We start from the raw sequence: 22,627 nt of genomic DNA on the forward strand, positions 1-22,627 counted from the left end.
ACAAGAAAATCAATGGAGACCATTTTCAGTTGTGTAACGTGTATTATTGAACAGAAGTCTTCTTTAATATATACATATTTTACAAGACATTATGTGCACATAGTAGTTCGCTATGTTTTAGAGGAGACTGCACTGTGAAGTAAAATCAATGAAGAAAGAAAAAAAAAAAAAAGACAAAACATCAGCCAGCAGGTCTTCAAACAGGGGGATGACTGTCCATGGGATGTGTCCGCAGCAGTAGGGGTAGTGAAGCTTCATTCAAATTGGGGAGATGTGGGAGCGACAGTCCCAGTTACCAGCACCTCCAAGTTTTACCCCACATGGCTGACATGTCATTTATACCGGTGCGATTAATGGTCACAGCACACCAAACACAAAATGATAGCACATTAGGCGACAAAATTCTCTGGGAGAATCGGGTAGAAAGACATCCAACGTGCGGTCAGAATGCGCCAAACTCGAATTCACATGTAAGTGACGGTTTAGTTGTCCAGCATCTCCCCTATGTAAATGTACCTTCTCCGTATGGGGTAGGTGGGCAGGTGTCAGAGGCAGTAGGACTCAACAGGCAACTCCCCAAGAAGCTCATCGAGGCCATCTGCACAACACAGACAGACAAATTCAATCAAACACACAGGGTGGAGCTGCTGATTGGTTTACCAAGAACATACACTCCTATGCATATCCAAGTCACACCTGCGTCCCAGGATGGGTCCTGTGGTGCAGCAGCAGGGGGGCCCTGGGGATCACTAGTGGAGTCAGCTCCAGAGTCTGCTGAGTCCTGTGGGGCTCCAATCACCTCCTCCTCATCATCATCACAGAACAACTCCATCTGAGACAGAAGGGCCCCTGGAACACTGGAGGACTGATCAGGTGATGCCAACAGAGGCTCCTACATTCAACAGTAGAGTTAGACGAACATATACAAAACATCTGTCAAGACACCAAGTTTCTCTCATTAATGATTTGTCATTGTTACATCAAACTCCCAGCAGCCTAGGATAACAACAAGATATCCTCCAGGCCTTGGTAGTGGTCTCTCACCAGGTCAGGTGGGAGCAGCTGGGTCTGTGTGGAGGACAGGGTGGAGCCGTCGGGGGGGGTAGATCCTTAGGAGGTTGTTGGGCGTCACGTTCAGGTAGTGGTTACGATGGGACGGAGAGAACACACCCACCTTCATGAAAAGAAAACTAATTTTAGGTCTACAGCTAACATGGTGCAAAACTGATCACCTTTACACATACAACTGGAATTTGTTTTTGTGGTTTTATTGTGACTGGCTCAATCATTTTGAAAAATCCGACAAATGGTTTGCAATGAAACACTAGTCAATAGTGGTGTGTGTGGCCTGTGGAACTGAATCCTACCTGTTTGAGCAGCAGTACAGCCCCTGTCTTGAGCTCCCCTAGTCTGTCCTCTAGGAGGCGCCGGTGCACTGTGCCCTGCATCTCTCCTACAGTCAGTCAGACACACAGTATTACTACAGTGCTCTACTGTCTACTGGTGCAGTCAGAGCAAAACAACATACCTAGCCACTGTGCTTCTGCATCTGCATTGCTTGCTCTTTGGGGTTTTAGGCTGGGTCTCTGTATAGCACTCTGACAACTGCAGATGTAAAAGTGGCTTTATAAAATAAATGTGATTGATTGATACCACATGGAGCACACTGATCACAACATTATTCCTACTAATGACAATACAGATAGTGTAGTAATCAGTTGACAGGTAGCACCATGGGCCACACTTCAGGAGGGAAATGCACAGATGTTTGAGACTGAATAATCCGTGGTGATCAGCATGTGGCTAATACCCGTTCATTTGATGCTGATCCATGATGATAGAATCACTAATAAGCACTTAACACTAAGGTTAAGTATCTACTTTAATAGAACTGCTCAGGAGTCCTCACACTGGCTCTCCTGAGGCCATGATGACCTACTAGGTTCAAGCAATACTCAGGGAGAAATAGAGGAACTGCAAGAAAATGAGAGCGAAAAATAGACAGAAAAATGGAAGAAAGAGGGCCCTAGGGACAAGGGAACAAACCAGATGTCTTCTACTGAATCGAGGTGTGTGTGTGTAATCAGGCATAGCACACTGGCTGAACTTTTACCCCCTGCTGTAGGAAGCTAATTCAGCTGAATTCTCAGTGGTGTACACACACACAAACCGCCAGCCACATACACACTCACTACAATGGCTATGTGACCAGTTCTACCTACAAACACAACCGTACCCCCAGTAGGCCATACCTGTGGGATCCCCGAACACAGCCTTGGCATCAGCGTGTGTGTGGAGGATGCTCTTTAGTACCACAGCCATGTTGGGGACCTTGTTCTTCGGCAGCTGTTTCAGGGCCGCCTGAGGGGGAGGGAGACGAAGAGATGGAGAGGGAACGAGATAGAGACAGGTAGAGAGAGAGGTGACGGGGCACAGACCTTCATATTAGAGCATTACAAAACAAGTTCAAACTGCTAATCATCAACTTTCATTAATTAAACAGTTCAATTACTTATGCAGAGTTACCATTAGCGGTGGCACATTAAGACGGTGGAAAAACAACAGAATAACCATTAGGATGATTCACGCGTGATGATGTTTGGGATAATAACTACTAACACCCCAGGCACGGGCCTGTCATTTGTCCTGATTATCCTGATAGACCGCCACCACAGAGACAAGGGCCATTAACATAGAGAAAAACACCCCAGAAAATTCAATCAGGGAGACTGCCCTGGGTGCAAAAAAAACAGGCTCATTAAGTCAAATTATGCAAATGGTGTTTCGCAAGTGTAGTTTTTTTTCACAAGATGATTTATGGCATGTAAAGCTTCTAACATTTAATATGCAATGTTAAATTATGCATATTGCTGAAGGGTACATGGCCACGCACAGCCTGAACACCGTTAGCCTTTCAGTCACCTTTCATGCCATTTACTCTACCATAGGCTGTGTAAAGTGGATAACGCTAAATGTGCTGGTCACCTTGCGGAGTACCATGGCCACGCTGTAAGAGTGCAGAAAACAGGAGGTGTTCCTTTCGTCCAATCCCATCTCCGCCTTCATCGCTGCCCACGGACCTCCACTGAAATCCTCTTCCTCAGTCTGAGAGCTGGGAACCTGGACACAAGTTATTTTTTACACACAAACTCAGACACATTACAACACATGTTCATAAAGCAACATGACATAATGGATAAAAAGGTTAATTAATATCATGACACATAATACATTCTGTAAATGTATAGGCTACACATCAGTGTGACTAACTGTAAGTGGCTCTGGATAAGAGCGTCTGCTAAATGACGTAAATGTAATAGTACCTGACTGGGCAGTCGAGCCACAGCCCCATGTGCAGGTGTCTGAGGAATGGCCACCACAATGTCATCCAGGCTCTGCCCGTGGAGCTGCTTTAAGGAGAGAGAATGGAACCCCGCAGTAGCTTAGTATCACAACCAAGCACATTGCTGACTGCTGAGATTAGTTAGACTACAAATAGCAAACAGATAGAGGCAGGTAGGGACAGAGGCCAGAAAAGCCTGTTGTGTCAGCATTCCGGCAGGGCCGGGGAAGCGGCGGGTATTGGGCCGGGTGTGGTCAGAACGGGGTCTCTGGGGGGTCTTGTTGGAGTTGGACACCAGCTGGACCAGGTGGTTAGTGAAGACGGGCGTGTGGAGGGAACGGGGGGTGAGACTGGGGGAGGGCATGGGTCCGCCAAACCTACTAGAGGGGGCTGGGGAGATGGGGTCAAACAGGCTACATCCCTGAGCCAGAGGAGTAGCCCAGGGCCTCTGTATCTGGGAAGGAGGCCCTCTGACTGGCCTGGGTGTCACAGACCTGGGGAAGGGGCTGGAGAAGGGGGAGGAGGCCATGGTCAGGCCAGGAAACACTGGGCTCTGGGGTGGAGCTGGGAGGAAAGCAGCACTTAGACCAGGGCCAGGGAATGAGGACCCTTGGGGTATATTACTACTGGGAAGACCAGACGTTTGGTTTGAGGTACTGAATCCTCTCAGACCCACTTTGGGCTCGGTTTGAGCCCCACCACAGGCTGAGGGCCGTAGTCTTTTGGCTGGGGATACAGAGTCATCGCTGGGCTTGGTTAGATATGGGGCTGCAGCTGGAGCAGTTTCTCGGACCTGAGCCCAAGTCCTCATCTGTGGATCACTTTCATCCAGGTCTGCCAGGTCAACATCCCAATCATCAAAGTCATCCTGCGGCAAGGGGGCCTCTTGCTGTCCTGTAGTTTTTTAATGAATCTGTTGAGCTGGTGCTGAGCTCTGTTGGGGAACTGTACATGGTCCACTACTCAGTGTAGGAAGATGGAGAGGGGGAGGAGGGAATGTGGGCAGTGGTTTAGATGTAGAGAGCTGTCTCAAACCCAAAGCAGCACACTGTCCTACAGTGGTCGGTGTTGTTTTCTCTGACCCTGGGCCATTCAACAGGCCCCTATGGGCAGGTATGCCTTCTGTGGATGGTTGGTGTGAGTTCTTCTGGCCATAGGGAGCAGCAGGAGTTGAGGCTGCAGTTGAAGAACGGAGGAAACAGGACTGTGCTACAGAGGACACTGTGCTAGAAGACACTGATGGACCGGACCAGTTTATCTCAAGTAGATCCTAATGAACACATACATACACACACGCAATAGCAAAGGAGGACATTATTGTATAACTCTTATTCAAAAAAAGCCAGAGGAGTTCAGAGACTAAATGGTTTCACAACAGTACTCTACATTACTTGTGATATCAATCTGAGGATTTATACAGAGGGCTATAATCTGTCATATCTCTCTTAAACAGCAGGTGGTAAACATTGACTAAATCATAGCAATCAGGTAGGATGTGTCAATCAGCTTGCAGCACCTCATCATCGAAGTCCTCCCCAACGTTAAATAATCCATTCCACTTGCAAGTCTGCCGAAAAGAAAGAGACATATTCAAATGTAACATAGTCAACAAAGAAAGTGCTAGATGTAAGTTACATCTCGCCAACTAGATGGCTGGCTAACACTGTTAGCTACGTGGAAAGCTAGCTAGAAACTTATCTCATTTGAAAACTTGTGGCAGCTAGTCCTACCGACCCAGGGACCAGAGCTAGCAGCTAACTAGCAAACAAACAAGACTGATTCTTACCATCGCAGTCATCTAACCGTCTATTTACATTGATTCATAAGATCAATCGAAAGTTTAGATACCATTTAATTCAGCCATCCTATACTTGCTGCCGTAAAGAAAATGCGAATTTTTCAAGCAAAGCAAGGTGTTGTAAAAGCGAAATTGTCTGCGTGATTGGCGCCGCCACGTTCAAGTAATACGTAATCAATGTTTACGTTACGTGACGTTCGGAGGATGGGTCGTCACTTGTCGCCACCTGCTGACTATCTCAGGTAATGCAGTACCCGAATATCAGCTCGCATTTCCCGTCTATTTATAACAGGCACTAAACTTGTATTGGGACAACAGTATCTTTTGAAGGACATTTGGACGTGTCTGTAAAACAAGTCATGAAATAGTCGAAAACAAATGACATTTTGCACAACAGCAAATTGACTATATTTTGCGTAATAACTTGAGTTCACATGAAAAAATTCAAGGTGAGTAGAATTCTATATTCACACAACATTGATACTATGTAAATGCTATCTTCAAAAACCAGAGACAAAATTAAATGTTGTCTGCGTTTTTTCAGTAAAGTCTTAAAGTCTTGATTTTCCTTTAGTATAAGCCATAACAGTAGGTTTTTAGTCAGTGTGCTAAGTAAAATTTGCTGCACTGAGTCATGTTGTGTCCACTTTAAACAACTAAAATTGGAACTGTTTCAAATGTGTTGCTCAAAGACCTCTCTTTATCTCTCCCTGGGGGGGTTGCTTGAGATTCTGTCCCAGCTTTGGGTGTCATGTCCAGGGATACATTTGCCTTCAGCTCAGCCGCCTTGCATTCTCTGAAAGTGGATCAGGAGCTCCAGGAGTGGGAGGATAAGCGGCAGGCATTGGCTCACAGGAGGGCCATGAGCCGGCCACCTGTGTCCCGGGCCTCCAGACCCCCTCCCAGACAGCAGCGGGGCCTCCAGGAGATCCGGGTCTTTGAGGCCCGATGCAGAGACACCACAATCCACAACACCTTCATGTGTGGGGACATGAAGGGAGTACACACTGTGTTGAAGGACCCCTGCATGATCAACGCACTGATGGAAACAGTACATGAGGAGATGGTGTGGGCTCCAGAGCTGGGTAGGTGTCAAACACAGAGAATATAAACTCACTTTTACTGTATGCTTCACTGTTGTCTTTTTGTTAGACCTATATGTGCCTTTCTTATAGATCTTCCAATCATTCCCCAATCACTACTCATCGACTCTCTTTATTCTATCCTCTAAACATACCTAAGCCTCTCTGGTTATGAGCATCTGCTAGGTAAATAATGTACATGCTCTCTGTCCCTCTGACAGGGATGTGGACCCTGAGCTCCAAGATCAAGCAGACATCTGCATTGCGTCTGGCAGCCAGCAGGGGACACTCAGGCTGTGTGGAGGAGTTGCTGTTTCGAGGGGCGGAGGTGGATGCCGACCCTGGTGGCAGCACAGCCTTACATGATGCCTGTATAGGTGGCCATGACAACTGTGTCCAGCTGCTGCTAGCCCACGGAGCAGACCCTGACCTGCTGGCAGAGGACGGCAGCGCACCCCTTCACCTCTGCAGCACCACCCAGACATTCCAGTGAGTGACAGCACTCGTAGCCTTACTGACACTCTGCCTGGTGATCATTTCAGTTATTTATACATAGAGAAATGTTTCAAAGATTATATGGCAGGTGGGTCTGTTGTCTTGGATGCTAATGAATGATAAGATCATAAGGTGGTGTCTCTACTCTCTCCAGGTGTGCTGAGCTGCTGGTGACGGGTGGGGCAGACGTCAACGTGTTGACCAGTGAAACAAAGCTAACGCCCCTCCATGTGGCGGCTCGTCGAGGTCTGGAGGAGCATGTGAAGCTCTTTCTGTCCAAAGGAGCTGATGTGTCAGCCAGGAACCGTGAGGGGGAAACCCCCCTGAACGCAGCCTGTGGTGGGGCTGAGAGGCCTGTGGAGGCGGGGCGGTACCTCCGCGTGGTCCAAATGCTGCTGGGAGCTGGGGCTGACCCCTGCACTGCAGGCAGGAAGCACCACACACCTCTGCACAACGCCTGTAGTAACTGCAGCCCACGCATCGCAGAAATTTTACTACAGCATGGAGCCAAAGCAGACGTGCAGAACTGTGCAGGATACACACCCATGGACTGTCTGTTACAGGTGGGGGATATGGGGGGGGGGGGGGGGGTCAAAGTGTAAGATCCATGGGGGTCAAAGTGTAAGATCCATTTGGACAGAAGGTTATATAATTATGTTTAGAATCTTCATAATCAGTGAGTGGTAGACAAGACAGACGTATTCTCCTTCTCCTGTCTGCAGGTGGTGGAAGACTATCCAGACCAGCATCCTGAGGCAGTAGCACGCTCCCTCCTAAACCACGGGGCCAAGGCCGGTAAAAGCTTGGTATGTCAGGGTGGGCAAGTGGAAAAGTGAGTTGGGCCAAGTTGAGTGTAAAAATGCCGGCTGGAGGCTGCATTTGGGCCCATTTAATTATAGTTTATTGGGGTGAAATATGTGCACCAGCAAAAGCTTTTGGGGGCACTCTGAAAATGGGTTAAAGCTAATTCCCTGCAATTCTACGTAGACAACATATTTTGGAGGGCAGACTATTGCATGATAATAACCCACAGCTTTCCTCCATATAGATGCTGAAGCTCTGCCTCCTCTCCCCTGCCACTCTGGAGGTAATGCTGAACTGCTATGCTGTTGTCCCTTCCTGTGAGGAATGGATGGAGTCTATCCCTCTTGAGATACATGAGGTTTGTCCTTTTCTCCATTTTCAGGTCTCTCCTTCACTGCCTGAACCACCTAATGTCCTTCTTCCCTTTCCCTCCCTGTCTCTGTCCCCAGGCGCACCAGGGTTTCTTTGACTCTGTCAGGCAGATGACTAGTCAGCCCCGCACCCTGCAGCACCTGTGCCGCTGTGCTCTGCGCCGGCACTTAGGAAAAGGTATTGACGCAGCTATCAGTAGATTGGACATCCCTAGCTCTCTGATGGAGTATCTACTACTTCGGAATGACGGGGAGATCCGGTGAATAAAGTGGAACACATGGGACAGAAGCCAAGAGAGAGAATTATTTGCATTTACAATAACTAAAAGAATGGTTGCAATAATTTGTGTTTTCTGTATTCATTTATTAATAAATCAATATTCTATTTTGCCTGTGAAAATGTGATACTATTTTTCTAAACTAATTTATGTTCTTGTATGAATTGTATATGTATGGACTATTGGTAGGAATGAAAAGACATCTCAGAATGTATTTACAACAACTCATACTGTATGACTCTCAACTACTGCCCAGGCTGCTTCATATGTACAGGTGAAAGCAACCACCCAATACAAGTACAATATTGGTTTAATCTATACTCTATTTTCAGCACATGAAGGAGAGAGAAAGCGAGGAGAGGAAGCCACTTTTTATTATTTTAGATTTGTACCATTATTTGTTTCCTTGCTCGTGCCCGTTTGCGTGCCAGCTACACAAGAGTTGGACGTTCCAAGGATCCCTGATAGCACTAACCGACCTACGCGCTAGTGGCGTAACGTCATCTGTGTTTATGTGGCCCTCTACTCTAGTTTTATTATTGGGGCTGTGGCTAAATTAGCATGGTAGCATGTCGTCAAACATGATTTGAATACATAGTAGGTAAGCACACCTCTTATATTCTTGACTATTCAAATGCGCATATAACTGATGTGTGCATTTAATATGAACATCTATAGAAAGCATTTTGACAATTTAGAGTAGTGTGTAAAGCTAGCGAACGAAGGTCGTCCTTGTTGCTATTACTAGCTAGCTAACCTACCAATTTGTCTTCTAACGTTACCATAAACATAGAAAAAAAAATCGTCTGTATCTAGCTAGTTCTCCAACGGATGCACAATGTAGTGTTAGTAGTAAACACATTAGTGACGTGTTTTAACTGGGTTGACATTAGTTAGATAGCTAGTTACGGTTTGCTAGCTAACTAGTTTTCTAGCTAACTTTTGTGACAACATTGCCAGGCCGTCACTTACGAAACGATAGACGGTTGCTTTGAAGTAGAACTTAATCTCGGTCCATGACAGTGGTAATATAGGTCTCTGTCCCTGACAGTGGTAATACAGGTCTCTGTCCCTGACAGTGGTAATACAGGTATCTGTTCCTGACAGTTGTAATACAGGTATCTGTCCCTGACAGTGACAATACAAGTCTCTGCACATAGGCCTTCTACTCATATGTATCGATGCACTTATTTGGAAAATAGTGGTCCAGGTACAACATTAGAAATATGGAGTCTTGTGAAACTTCACTTCTCTTTTGCTTTTCAACAGACACTAAGGACAGAGATGGCGGTGTGTGCACTGACAATGGACGGGATGGGAGACGAGGTGGCTGCAGTAAGCGGTGTGTTACTCCTGGTCTTGGCCCTGGCCCTGGCTTGGCTCTCCACACAAGTGGCAGATCGGGGCGACCACATTCTGAGCACCATCCTTACAGTCGGTGCCCACGCCTCTCTAATCGGGCTGGGGGGCCATGACAGTTACGGTGGAGGGCCTCCTAGTGCAGACACGCCAGAGCAGCAAACACCTCCACCCTCCCAGGAGAACAAGCCAGAGGAGGGGGAGGCAGGGTCTGAGAGGGAAGATGGTGAGGGCACAGGAGAGGGGACTGGAGTGGACCTGCTGTTGAATATCCAGGGGAAGAAACCTCAGAGATACCAGCTTGATGATGATGAGAAAGAGGATGACTATGAGGAGGAGGAAGAGAAGGTTCAGAAGCTGAGCCCAGTGGTCTCCTGCACCAGCATCACGGTTCGTTTGAAGTTCCTGAATGACACAGAAGAGGTGGCAGTCCTGAGGCCCCAGGATACAGTGGGTCTACTAAAGAGGTTAGTATGATATGGCAGCTCTCATTATACATTTTCAGAGTTTAATCTTATTTTTTATTTTATTTTTATTGAACATGCATATCTCTCCCATACAGTCTTACAGAGACATTTCTTTCTCTCCTCTAGTAAGTACTTCTCAGGGCGGGAGCGTCAGATCAAGTTGATCTACCAGGGCCAGCTGCTTCAGGATCCCAAACGGACTCTGCTCTCCCTCAACATCTCTCACAACAGTGTGATCCACTGCCATGTGTCCCAGGTGCTGCAGGAGGCCAGCCCAGAGGAGGCAGCTCGCTCTGGGGCCGGGGCTAGTGGGGGAATCAGGGCTGCAGGCCTGGCTCTGAGCACCAGCAGCCTGGTGGTGCCCGTGTTTGTGGTGATGCTAGCCGTGGTCTGGTACTTCCGCATCAACTACCGTCAGTTCTTCACTGCCCCTGCTACCATCTCCCTGGTGGGAGTCACTGTGTTCTTCAGCTTCCTCATCTTTGGGATGCACAGCCGGTGAGCGGGAGAGGAGGCAGGATGGAAGGGCCCTCATCTGGGCAGGAGAATGAGACGGAATAACAACTGTATCAGGTGGTGTCAGGGGGGCTCTGCCTCAGACACCATAGAACTCAACTGGAATCCTAAGAGTGGGTGTGCCTGTGTTTGTGCATGCACCAGCAAATAGCATTACGTGAGATTGATTGTATGTGCAGAGATTCAAGTTATCTGGAATGTGTGTTTGTTAGTATGAAGCAGAAATTATACTGAGCTGTAATTTTGCTTCTCAGAAAAACATCAATGAGTGATTGAGTGGGTCCAGCTCCTGTTGGTCTTTACAGGGTAGAACCATCAGCATCACACCCAGGACCACAGGCTGCTTGGTCCACTGTGTCAGCAATATCTTCTGCCCAGTTTGACTCCACATAGCCTGTTCTGCGTTAGGTTTCTCTCAGAAATTAGGGTCTCTATTCAATCAGATCCACTTTAGCCGTCATCCGCATAGCGGTTGTGTGGGAGGTGGAACTGTGTTAGAGCTGTCAAATCCACTGAGGTATAATAAGAACTGGAGACTGCGTCCAAGATGTCCGCCTTTTGTTTTCAAGGATATCTACTCTATTTGCATACGCCAATTCATGGACCGTCTATATCCGGGTTGAATCCGGTTTATACGGACCAACATCACATGCGGACTAGCACTCAGTGCGCACAGGCCGCAGCACCGACGTCATCCAAAAACATGGCAGACATTAGATTAATATAAAATGTTAATATATTCTGCGATGGAAAACAAAATCGGCCTCAGATACAATAATTCAATGGATGTTATGTGCACAAAGGTGATGACTAAAGTGTCTTATTAGGAATTTTCAAATCTGACTTCTCTATGTGGCCGTGAATGGAAATTGTCTTTCTCAGCTGACCGTCAGTTAAATTGCAAAACTAGCCGTGCGTTGCTTTAAGAGAAATCCAATGGAGCCTTGTTTACAAGTTTGAACAATTGAATGTGAGCTGTAATCTACACCTTGATTAGGCTGATTTAGAAATCCTTATTTTGTTTAATGATTTTCAATTTGAGTGTAATAATTTCTATATAGCCTACACGTTCTCGTTCTGAACTTCTAACACAAGTAGGACGGGTGTGGCTTCCTGACAATGATCAAGAGCAGCAACTCACCGATTTGACAGCTCCAACGCAGTTACACTGCCAAAACATCAGCTATGCGGGTGTCAGCTATCGCCTGTTAACGCTTGATCAGATTGAATCTAGACCTAGGATAATGCAGTTCTTCACATCATGGCCACATACTCTTTTCATTTCATACATGTTAATGTTCCAGAAATGTTTTGTCTTTTTGTAGTACGTGTTTGAACGAGCAAATCATTTCCTCTTTTGCAACGGAAACAAAATGACTAAAGACTTGACTCTAGAGCAACTTTGAAACCACTCGCTATGTACTGAGTGCTGGTTATATTTCTATTTTCTTTCCAGTTCTTTGGGAATGAGCTTTCACCTTAGTTATTGTGGACTGTAATGACTGCCTTAAGGCAAAACATTTTGTAAGGATTGTTGTTGCTTGAATTACTCTACGCTGATATATTGTTTAAATTAACCCTAATTAAGATGTTAATGCATGAAAATAAGCAACATGTTAAAGCTTTTGAAAATACTGTAAATATGTATTTACTGTACATAGATGAATGGGATGAAACCGTATCGGACACTTCAGGATTTTTGTGGGGGAATTTGACACGAGATGGAAAATCTATTTACCCCTTAAGTTTGATTGTTTTCCTCTGGCTTCAGTGCTGTGATTCAGATTAAAGACATTTGAACCAAATCGGTCCCTGTGTAAAGAGGGAGTATGTCTGATATTGGACAAAATGACAGAATGCAAGAAATCTGAATGACACTTCATTTTACTCAGACAAAGAAACCTCAGTACACATGGGAAACTGGGATACAAAGAAAACCTAGCTGTGCCTCACAATATACAATTGACATATATGCACACACACGTCCTTGTGCATGAAAAACGTTTTTTGTTTGTTTTGTGAAGTCACTTTTTCTATTGCGTCATTTGTCCACACTCAAATATTGTTCAGACACGCTGATACACACAAACAGTTACGCAGCATTGGTAACACAGGCCATTCTTTACCCCGTCAGTAAAGGACAAATGAAATGAGTCATACACAAAATGTGTTTTCACTTGAGAAGGTTGATTCTCTTTTAGTGCACATTAAAGTGATGCCATACTTTATCACTGGCTGAATGTTATAAATGAAAACTAAAGGTATATAAGATTCTCCCTAGCAAGTATAGTATGGTGGGCCTCTCAAACAGGTATGAATAACAATATATATCAAACTCGTTAGCTAGAGTGAAACTGAAAATGGCAAGAATAAGTGACAAACATCCCATGCAACAGCAATGGCACTTCTGTTTCAAGTGGCGGCGGATTTGAATTCCTACAAGTGCATACACAATGCACGTAAGCAGAGACAGTTAAAGACTTTGAAAGCAAGTCAAGTGATGCAGATTGACCTAGAGTATTATTGAGCAAAAAGCAGGTTGACTCCACTATACTATAGCATTATTCAACAGGAAGCAATGTGAGATCTACAACTTGTATAGAGTGATATTGTGATTTGTAGCAGAAGCAGGTAGGAGAAACTTCAGCCTGAGTATGAAACAGTAAAGATAGGACAGGGAAGAAGCACTGTTTAGCATGAAGCTGTGTAAGGTAGAGATTACCGTGTATGTATACAGTATCCAATTAAATCATGATTATTTTACATAAGTCATCATACCACATGTATAGGTATACAAAAACACACTGGCTCACTCAATGGTACATGTCAACATCTGCATTTACAATTTTCTGAGTGCAGACATTAAATACACATTCTCACTTGACACAGTCAATGTAAACCAAAAAAAGTTAAATATTCAAAATGACGCATACACTGACTCAACCACAATGGCACATTCAGAGATGCATAGTTATCTGAAAACAAATGAAATCACGCACGCCCACAACACGGAAAACAGCCAACTTTACACAACAAACATTCATAAAACACATGCACGCACACATACACCACTGTGCAATACAATGCTATTACGGATAAAGCCACCATCAAGTACCCCAATATTGATGAAACCACAAGATGGCACTGACATCCCCACCACAATGACAACGCTGTAGTAGTAAGGTGATGCAATTAGTCCACAAGTCCCCTCCTAAACAGAGACAGAGTCAAAAAGAAAGTAAATGTTTTCTGTTTTCAGGAGAAAACAGATCAGAGTGCAAAAAAGCAGTGTGATTGGTCCATGTCTGAAGCCTAAATCACTGATTAACAAAAACATAGTGAACACTCACCGAACCATTTTTCTTTATAACTGGAATTGCAAAAAATTGTCTTCAACAACAAACAAATAACAATGGCGTTCAAATTAAGGGGTGCTGTGTCCAGTTATGTGTAAAGAGAAGTTACAACCCCTGGGCTAATCAGAGCTGGTATTAATGTGTGAGTGAGTGGATGTGAGTTTATGGGTTATCATCTTTGTTTCTAAGAGGACAGGGGTATCTGTACCTCTGTTAGGTAGGAGACCATGACTTGACAGGCTGGGGGAGCTGGGTAACTGGATGAAGCTTGGCTCAGAAGTCCATGTCAACATCCAGTCACCTTCCTGGGTATGGTGTGGGGGGGCAGACTAGGACTACCCTAGTTGAGGTTGTCATAGATACTGGGGGCAGGGGGAACAGGAAGCTTGGGCTTCTTCTTTCTGTTGGATAGGCCTACTAGACTACTCTGGGAGCTGCTGCCCCCTCCACTCCCACTACCGCCCCCTCCTCCTCCTCCTCCTCCTCCTCCTCCCCCTCCTCCTCCTCCTCCTCCTGTGCTGCTGTTTAGGCCAAGAGACGTCTTCTTCTTCTTCTTGGGCTTCTTGGAGTCTGAGTTGTTGGTGCCTGGGAGAGATCGAGAGGTGGGGGATGAGATGAGACCGACTTCCACTGTAATGAACGTACAGAATGTGGACCTGAATTCGGTTGTCTTACTAGCTTTGGAGGAGGCTGAATCGGAGGGGGAGATGTCTGAGGATCCGTCCCACTGTAGGCGACTCATGAGAACCTGTCCGTCTGAGGCGTCGTAGCAGTCACTCTCCACCATCGTGTCTGCATCGGGCAGAGACAACCTGACAGAGACAACAGCCGCTCAGATCAGACCAGATCAGACTGGCCACACAGACAGCAGCAGTACACATGGTGGAGCCATTCAATCTACCATACAGCACACTTACTGTAGTCAACTTTTTTGGGGGGGGGTCATTTAGCAGACGCTCTTATCCAGAGCGACGTACAGTTAGTGAGTGCATACATTTTCATACTGGCCCCCCATGGGAATCGAACCCACAACCCTGGCGTTGCAAGCTCCATGCTCTACCAACTGAGCTACACGGGCCATACAGTTGGCCATGAGTGCTCATACAGTAGCTAACTAACATAGTCCACTCTCATAGATAAGGCCTGTCCATCTAACTGGCACAAAACATCCACAATAAATTCAGTCATTCAATACAACAAGTCAAGCAAACACCTCTACATTTAGGGACACCACATGCACCAATCAATATATCAGTTCTAGGAATAAACCAGTCAGAGCCATTGGCGGTCTGAGGGGAGGGGGAGGGGCACACTCACGCGGACGGCCCCAGGAGGAACACCCTGACGGCCCTCCTCTGTTCGTCCGTGTGCTGGGGGCACCGCTGGGACCTGGCAGGGACACAACGTGGCATTACAAATCCCTGAGAAACACCTGCCCACAATGCACAGCGGCCCCGCCTACCCAGGGCCACGGCAGAGACAAGAGTGGGAGAGAGACAGAAACAGACATCGCCAGTGACCAATCAGATGAAGTGTCAAGAGTTTGGAGGTTAGAGGTTAATGTTTGCTCACTGACCGTGTCCAGTTACTCTCTCACCACGTAAGGCAGGCAGTGTCCAATCAGGGTCTTACATAGTCCAATTGGAAAATATCTGTTTAGTCCAATCAAAGATGAATTGTTTCACTGAGTTCTTAACACAATTTGGTATTTTACTGAACAAAAATAAACGCAACATGCAACAATTTCAAAGATTTTACTGAGTTACAGTTCATCGAAGGAAATCAGTCAATTGAAATAAATTCATTAGGCCATAATCTATGGATTTCACATGACTGGGCAGGGGTGCAGCCATGGGTGGGCTTGGGAGGGCATAGGCCCACCCACTTGGGAGCCAGGTCCACTCCCCCTCCCCACTACTCCTCAGACGATCCTGCAGGTGAAGAAGCCGGATGTGGAGGTCCTGGGCTGGCGTGGTTACACGTGGTCTGCGGTTGTGAGGCCGGTTGGATGTACTGCCAAATTCTCTAAAATGACGTTGGAGGCAGCTTATAGTAGAGAAATAAACAAATTCTCTGGCAACAGCACTGTTGGACATTCCTGCAGTCAGCATCCCAATTGCACGCGCCCTCAAAACTTGAGACATCTGTGGCATTGTGTTGTGTGACAAAACTGCACATTTTAGAGTGGCCTTTTATTGTCCCCAGTACAAGGTGCACCTGTGTAATGATCATGCTGTTTAATCAACTTCTTGATATGCCACACATGGCAGGTGGATAGATTATCTTGGCAAAGGAGAAATACTAACAGGGATGTAAACAAATTTATACCCAACATTTTAGAGAAATAAGCTTTTTGTGAGTATGGAAAATTTCTAGGATATTTTATTTCAGCTCATGAAAAATGGGACCAACACTTTACATGTTGCGTTTATATTTTTGTTCAGTATACATTTCTGATAAGAAAAAAAAAGCCAATAACTGACACCAATCATCTAATATGTTATAAAGGAAATGGAAAATAATTGAGAATCATATAGAGTTGCCACTTGTGTACCCCAAAAGTCAGTCCCAACTACACATGATCACAACACACCAATGAAACTGATCATGTTTAAAGATCCCACAGAAACAACATGCAGAACAATAACCATGAGTGTCTGTTGGCGGCCTCCATAACGGAGTTGGGCCACAGGTTTACCATTTGTCTGGAACACACGTCATTCATGTCACGGAAGACCTTCCTAACTAACTAGCTTAACAAACACCTCTGAGAACCTAGCAAGGTCCATACTAAGGGACAGGCTGAGGGATGGACACAGGATGTACATTGACATCAAACTTCCAGGGAGATGTCTGTCTGGCACAGTACAACCCTGAATGGCTCATCTTGATCATAATCAGCAACTTTGACTCAAGCTAACATCTGGTGCCAGCACTTGAGAAACCAAAAGTATTAATGAGTTTGTGTGATAAAGGTATGTGTGTGCACGTGTTTACTCTGTGTATCTGACAGTACATTAGGTGGAAATGACAAGACTGTATTAGAAAGGGTGCATGTGCTGTGTCTGGCGTAATCCTTACCTGGTGCACATCTTCTTGGTGTGCTCCGAGATCACTCCACATTGCTGCAGACAGGGGGCAGTATAGTTAGAGAGACAAGCCAGTCATACACACTCCTGATAAATGTCTAGAGATTTTAGATATGATCAGATATACAGTTAGACTTGTGGATGGATGGTAGAATGGATAAATGAAAATGACTCACTGTTGTCAACAGAGACCTCAGTTCGTCAGGGCCTAAAGTTTCGTAATTGATGCCAGTGTTATAGTTGTACTGCAGTGAGGGAGAGAGAATGATAACAGACATCAACACACTTTAATAGATATGTAGTATAACAGCAAATGTGAACCAATTGATTCTGGTTACCTTGTATGGATCTGCATTGACACTACTACTAAGCTCCCCTGAAAAAGAGAACAGCACATGATCTATCAGTCTACTTGCCACTGACTCCCAAAGACACAGATGATGCACACAACCACCACCAACCATGAAATATAGCAGTGATTACATTTAGTGAAATATCCACAATCTGAGCTCTGTGGAAAAAAAACAATATTACACAGCAAACTATTGATTCCTATGCCTGAGAAAACATACTATGTAAATTGACACTTTATGATAGGATAAAGCAAAGTTCTCTCCAGCTATTGACCAGTGTGGTAAGAGTACATAATTGATCATAATGTACATGCTTCCATAGCATGCATATTTATGCATAAGGCAAAATATATGTTAATGGTTTAATCCATCTGTATGCGATTGAAATTGAGCAGCACTTTAAGGACCAAAGCCACAAATGACAGGTCAATCAAACTGGGGTGGTTTGAGTTCAGGTCATTTATTACATTGGAACATCCTTGACCCTCCATAAAAGATAGCAGCACCGTTTCATTTCAGCTCCTTTTTAAGAATCATGGACAATCAGGAAATCAAGAATCAATGAAGACATGATACAAAACGACAAAAATAAAAATAAATGCAAACAAAAGCATGAATATGTCAAGTAGATAATGGATAGGATAACGCACAAGAGGACTTGTTGAGGCACCTGAGAAACTAAGTGATAAGCAGCTGGTCTGCTTTAGAGACATGACTGTAGTCTGTATCATTACTGGGACCAGACTATCATCTGACATGATATTTTCACTCAAGTGCTGAACAAGTTAAACAATACATAAAATAAATGATATATTACATGCACAGAACTGAAAACTAGAAGCTGAACTGTGATTTATTGCACACAATTGTCAGCTTCCTGTATGTCATTCTGAGCTCATTAGCTTTGCACCATGATCAATGTCAAATTAAAATCATCAAGTAAACAGGAGATTGTGGAGCACGAAGTCGGCCTTCGCCATTTATCTTAATGGCTTTTCCTCCTCTTCAATGCTGCTTCTGATCCTTTTCATACTGTACTACGTCTGTAGTCTGCTAACATTGTGCATTTGACCTGGACTTAAGCGGCAGACTCTTTCAATGGCCATCTATCCAGAAGAATCCAGAAGGCTGCATGAACAGTTTCAATAGAGGATTTGGGAGATACCTTGGGTCTCTGTTAAGGTTAATTTCCTTTCCTTAGGAATGAAAGTTCAAACTCCAGGCACTCTTTTCCTGATATACTATCCCTAAAAACGGCAGGGTTCTTTCCCAGATTCTTCTTGTGTTGACCTTTGACCCTAGATTGAAGTGGGGCAGGGCATTATAGAGCTGGCCTGGCAGTCATCAGCCCCTTCCGATCACTGAGGAAGTGCATCATCTCTCAACAGCACGCATGGAGCTTCCTGATCTGCAACACAAGGCTTTGGTCCCAGCAATGCTGAAACGACCAGAGTGTAAAACATCCCCAACCATTCAGCCAACTACTTTCGCGCACACAAACACACACAAAGTAGGGCTATAAATTGGGTGTATTCAGGAGTGGGCTCTATGTTCTACTTCACCTACACACTTCCATTTCAAGGGTACAGAGAGTCTGAACACTAGAACATTCTAGCTCCCAACAAACAACAAAACACCATGAGACCATATACATATAATATTCTGTACATCAGAATGCATTATATAAACAGAAATGTATGTAATTTAGTATGAATATCAGTTTGAATTTTAGTAAAATAAAAGCTGATTGAGAACTGATATTGACAAATGACATTTAAAGAGGCAATCTGCAGTTGCTACATCCATTTTATGATTTATAAATTAATGATATGTACCCATTGATTCTTGAAGAATTTAACTTAGAAATAGTTAAACTGTCGCACCCCATCAGAACCCAACATATAAGCTTGTTGTACTCCAATGTTTGTAAACAAAGTAAACAAACACTATATAGCCTCAAAACATGGTTAAAACTATAACTTTGATATCATGGATGGTCAGTCCTTGCATCCATAGCACGGTCTATTAATTTGAGTGTCAAAAAATGTCTACCACAATCCCTCAGCTTTTTACAGAAAAAGGGGCGGGGAGCACACTTTTATTGTTTTAACTGCTGATTGCCACTTCAAGATTAAAAAAGAAAAATGCCATTCTAATCATGTGTTTCAATTGGCAAATCTTTCCATTCCAGGTGGGAAATGCATTATGCAGTCAGGATTCAGGAATTTTAGATGACACATAGCTTATAGTTTGTCACTTCACCTGCATCTTACATGGGTTCAAAGAGGTATACTCACCATTTTTATGCTTTAGAGATTTAGATCTTCTGGGTGAATTTGGATTCTAAATAAATAATACACAAAAGAGAAGAACTGTCAATTTAGATAAACACTGATCTAGATTAACATATCACAAACAACTAGTGAGGCATGCAACAGGAAAAGTGAAGCACACACCCCTTGATCCAATTTAATTTGCAAAAATCAAAAAAAGTTCATCCTTGCCATGCTTGTAAGCAGAAAGTAGGGCTGTGACCATACCAGTATGGCAATATTTTTTCTATGGGAAAAATTAAAACATGAAGCAGACCAAACCCTTTTGTCCTTTAAAAAGCTGCTGTTTGTAAAATGTGCGCTATAGCTTGTAAAATAAATAAATGTGACTGGTTGACAACTTAATGTTTGTTTCCAACATTAGGGCTGTTTTCCTAAATAAGTTAAATCCGCTTTGTGTTTTGTTTCCTTGCCACGATACTAACGATTAACGCGATACTGGTATAGTCCCGGCCCTAGCACAAAGGTAGAAAGGACAAAGGAATACCAGAAATCCTTAAGGTTATTTTTTAGCTATTGGCTCCCTTGTAATTACATGTGGACAAAAACACGACATACAAAACATGAATAAATATCTCAACAGCAATGAAACTTACCAAAGGTACATGTTGTTTCAAAGAATGTAAAAATACCTTATCTGACTTTCTCTTCTTAGCTGTAGAGGGAAAATAGAGGGGTGTAAGACAAGCATAGATGTGTTTGTTCAGCTAAAGTCACATACATTTATTTATTTTTAAACGTGCCTTTAATACTGACAACATTCAGACAGTGTTTGACACTTGTTTAATTCTCACCTTTTTTTTCTGAGCCATATGACCAGTCATTGTCATTGACGTCATCATTGTCTTCCTGATCACTCTCCGATTTGTTGTTCATGTTGTTACTGCTTGCTATTCTGTAGACCAATATCAAGAAAATGATCAGAATTGCCAACTCACTTGCGGACTGTATTGGTTTGTTTTCTATATGTTACATTGTAGTGTAGTGTCCACTGTCCATGTCCAGTGCCCCTTGCTGACCTGCGGTTGGCGATGCGGCTGCTGTTGCGCCCCATGCCCAGGCATTTCTCTAGATGAGGGGCAAAGCGGGACGCAGCAATGCTCCGGTTGCAGTTGGGACACACACACTCCTTGTTCTTCCACTGATTGTATACTTGCCCGAAAATATCCACTCCTGGTTGGTCAACGATTTCTACGGAGCAAGGCGAGAACATACATGAAAGATAAACTAACAAAAGAAAGGCAGAGAGATGAACCAGATAACCAGACCCAGGAGGAAGCACTCTCTGGTACTAACCGAAGTCCTTCATGCTCTCTTGGTCAGTGTCATCCAGGAAGAAGTAGCCCTGTTTGACAGCACGATGCACTTCGAAACACAGGCCCAAACAGGCGTCCTCCACCAGGTCTGAGTAGATGTCCTGAGCCAAGGCCTGTGGAGGGCAACAAAAAACAAAGCAAAGTAGGACAACAACTACCAACCATGATAGGATGGTAAAAGTGTAGTCCACTACTCACCTCTAGCTTGGTGTTGTCCAGGCCCGACAGAGACATATCCTCCATTTTCATTTGCAAAAATTTAAGGGCGAATCACTGCCTTCTACATGGCACAGTTATGGGGGAAAACACAGCTGAAAACAGGAAATACACACATAGTGATTTAAAATAACTCAGTCATTCAAACAAATACAAATAAGTGATGAGACAAGAGATTTTCCATTTGTTGGACAAAACCCAAGAAAAGCCCCTGAGTGAGACTATCAACACTTACAAAGGAGCACCGACACTCAGTTAAGACCTATTCTTCGCGAATAGTTGGCAGAGGTGACTGCCTGGTATTGTTTTGGTTAGCTGTTGAAACAAATAAACAAATACATTTCACTGGATTTGTAAATTTGGTGTTGCGGCTACACAATACAAGACAGAATCAGAACAAAAACGAAAGTAAAGCTAGACTGGCTAGCTCCTAACGTTACGTGCTAGCTAGCTAGTGCTAACGTTAGATATTAGCTAGGATAGAACGCAGTAAAAACTGATAGCTAACTATCTATCTAGATAGCAAAACAACAAATATTTTCTTAATATCTGCTACAGATAGCTAAAACATAGCTCGTTAACAAATCAGCTCATTGCATATAATCTTACTAATAAGGGTACGTACAATTAAATTATTTCTTTACAGAGACGATCATACTGGTCAGCTCACACTCACCATCAACGACCAATCTATGACTGAACCGTTAGCAGTTACAGTTTAGCTGGACATTGACAGAGATTCTCTTGCTACATTGTATCTAGCTAAGATGATACATGTTGTTGTAGCTACTAGCTAGTCATTTAAATGTGATCCAACAGCGCAGTCAAAGGGAAATGATAAGAAAATGTAAAAAGAGGCTGCCATTTTCCTTCTAAAACAGACCTCACCAAACGATCACCGAGGTCTCCGTAACATTTTACTTGGCCAAAAGTAGGAAAAACTGGCAGAGAAATGCAAATATAATTTCTAATCAACTCTATTGACTGTACTTAAGTACATACATTTAATTTATAATTGGATATGTAATAATTAAATAGAAAAAACCTTGGACGTCTGGAATTGCCCCTTCTCGTGAGTGGCTATTTGTGATTGACGTACAAAGGGAAGAGGTCAAATAATCACAGTTATCCTTTATCGATTAGTTCTCATGAAACACAACCAAATCACAGATTAGAGGGTATAGGTAGTTGTAAGTATCTTTGACGAAATTCTAATTTAGACATCTTTTTAGGACACTATTGTTTGGTCAGCATTTCGAACATATTATTTGAAGGGTCCCACTATTTGGCAAGTGTCTTCAATCAACATCCATCACAAATTTACATTTACATTTTAGTCATTTAGCAGACGCTCTTATCCAGAGCGACTTACAGTTAGTGAGTGCATAAAAAAAAAAAACATACTGGCCCCCCGTGGGAATCGAACCCACAACCCTGGAGTTGCAAGCGCC

General features: G+C 44.0%; 3 protein-coding genes and 2 pseudogenes across 6 annotated transcripts; 2 read left to right on the forward strand and 3 right to left on the reverse strand.

Moving 5' to 3' along the window:
* Positions 1-455: 455 nt before the first annotated feature.
* LOC311117890 (homologous recombination OB-fold protein-like) lies at positions 456-5,211 on the reverse strand. Its single transcript, XM_084192790.1, is given in 10 exon segments — positions 456-598; positions 697-892; positions 1,045-1,101; positions 1,103-1,174; positions 1,368-1,453; positions 2,253-2,361; positions 2,986-3,120; positions 3,324-3,410; positions 4,860-4,910; positions 5,130-5,211. Coding segments are annotated over 10 exon segments (858 nt in total). The 5' UTR covers positions 5,142-5,211; the 3' UTR covers positions 456-545.
* LOC311117893 lies at positions 3,381-4,658 on the reverse strand (annotated as a pseudogene). The gene is made up of 2 exons: positions 4,647-4,658; positions 3,381-4,613 (listed from the first exon to the last, which is right to left on the reverse strand). The product of its transcript is annotated as an uncharacterized misc_RNA (transcript).
* Positions 5,212-5,892: 681 nt separating the features above from the next.
* Positions 5,893-8,636, forward strand: LOC311117895 (ankyrin repeat and SOCS box protein 16-like; the record flags this gene model as incomplete). Its single annotated transcript, XM_084192797.1, has 7 exons — positions 5,893-6,226; positions 6,445-6,712; positions 6,873-7,281; positions 7,441-7,524; positions 7,767-7,880; positions 7,972-8,153; positions 8,603-8,636. The coding sequence occupies 7 exons, from the start codon at positions 5,893-5,895 to the stop codon at positions 8,634-8,636; spliced, it is 1,425 nt and encodes a 474-aa protein (XP_084048923.1).
* Positions 8,637-8,667: 31 nt separating this feature from the next.
* On the forward strand, positions 8,668-12,741 carry LOC311117897 (transmembrane and ubiquitin-like domain-containing protein 2). Of its 2 annotated transcripts, none has more exons than XM_084192799.1 (3): positions 8,668-8,768; positions 9,441-9,997; positions 10,124-12,741. In XM_084192799.1, exons 2-3 carry the CDS (start codon positions 9,456-9,458, stop codon positions 10,497-10,499), a joined length of 918 nt encoding a protein of 305 aa, XP_084048925.1. In that variant the 5' UTR covers positions 8,668-8,768; positions 9,441-9,455; the 3' UTR covers positions 10,500-12,741. The 2 variants fall into 2 exon arrangements, with proteins under 2 accessions (XP_084048925.1, XP_084048924.1); XM_084192798.1 differs by having other exon boundaries at positions 8,686-8,772.
* LOC311117896 (ataxin-7-like protein 3) lies at positions 12,380-22,073 on the reverse strand (annotated as a pseudogene). The gene is made up of 14 exons: positions 21,853-22,073; positions 21,412-21,491; positions 21,159-21,271; positions 20,941-21,073; positions 20,664-20,835; positions 20,439-20,539; positions 20,277-20,299; positions 19,609-19,654; positions 17,297-17,334; positions 17,135-17,203; positions 16,951-16,994; positions 15,187-15,258; positions 14,545-14,681; positions 12,380-14,454 (listed from the first exon to the last, which is right to left on the reverse strand). The product of its transcript is annotated as an ataxin-7-like protein 3 (transcript).
* Positions 22,074-22,627: the final 554 nt, after the last annotated feature.

The sequence above is a fragment of the Coregonus lavaretus genome (assembly GCF_964263955.1).
Source record: "Coregonus lavaretus genome assembly, contig: HAP1_SCAFFOLD_1881, whole genome shotgun sequence".
Classification (NCBI taxonomy): Eukaryota; Metazoa; Chordata; class Actinopteri; order Salmoniformes; family Salmonidae; genus Coregonus; species Coregonus lavaretus.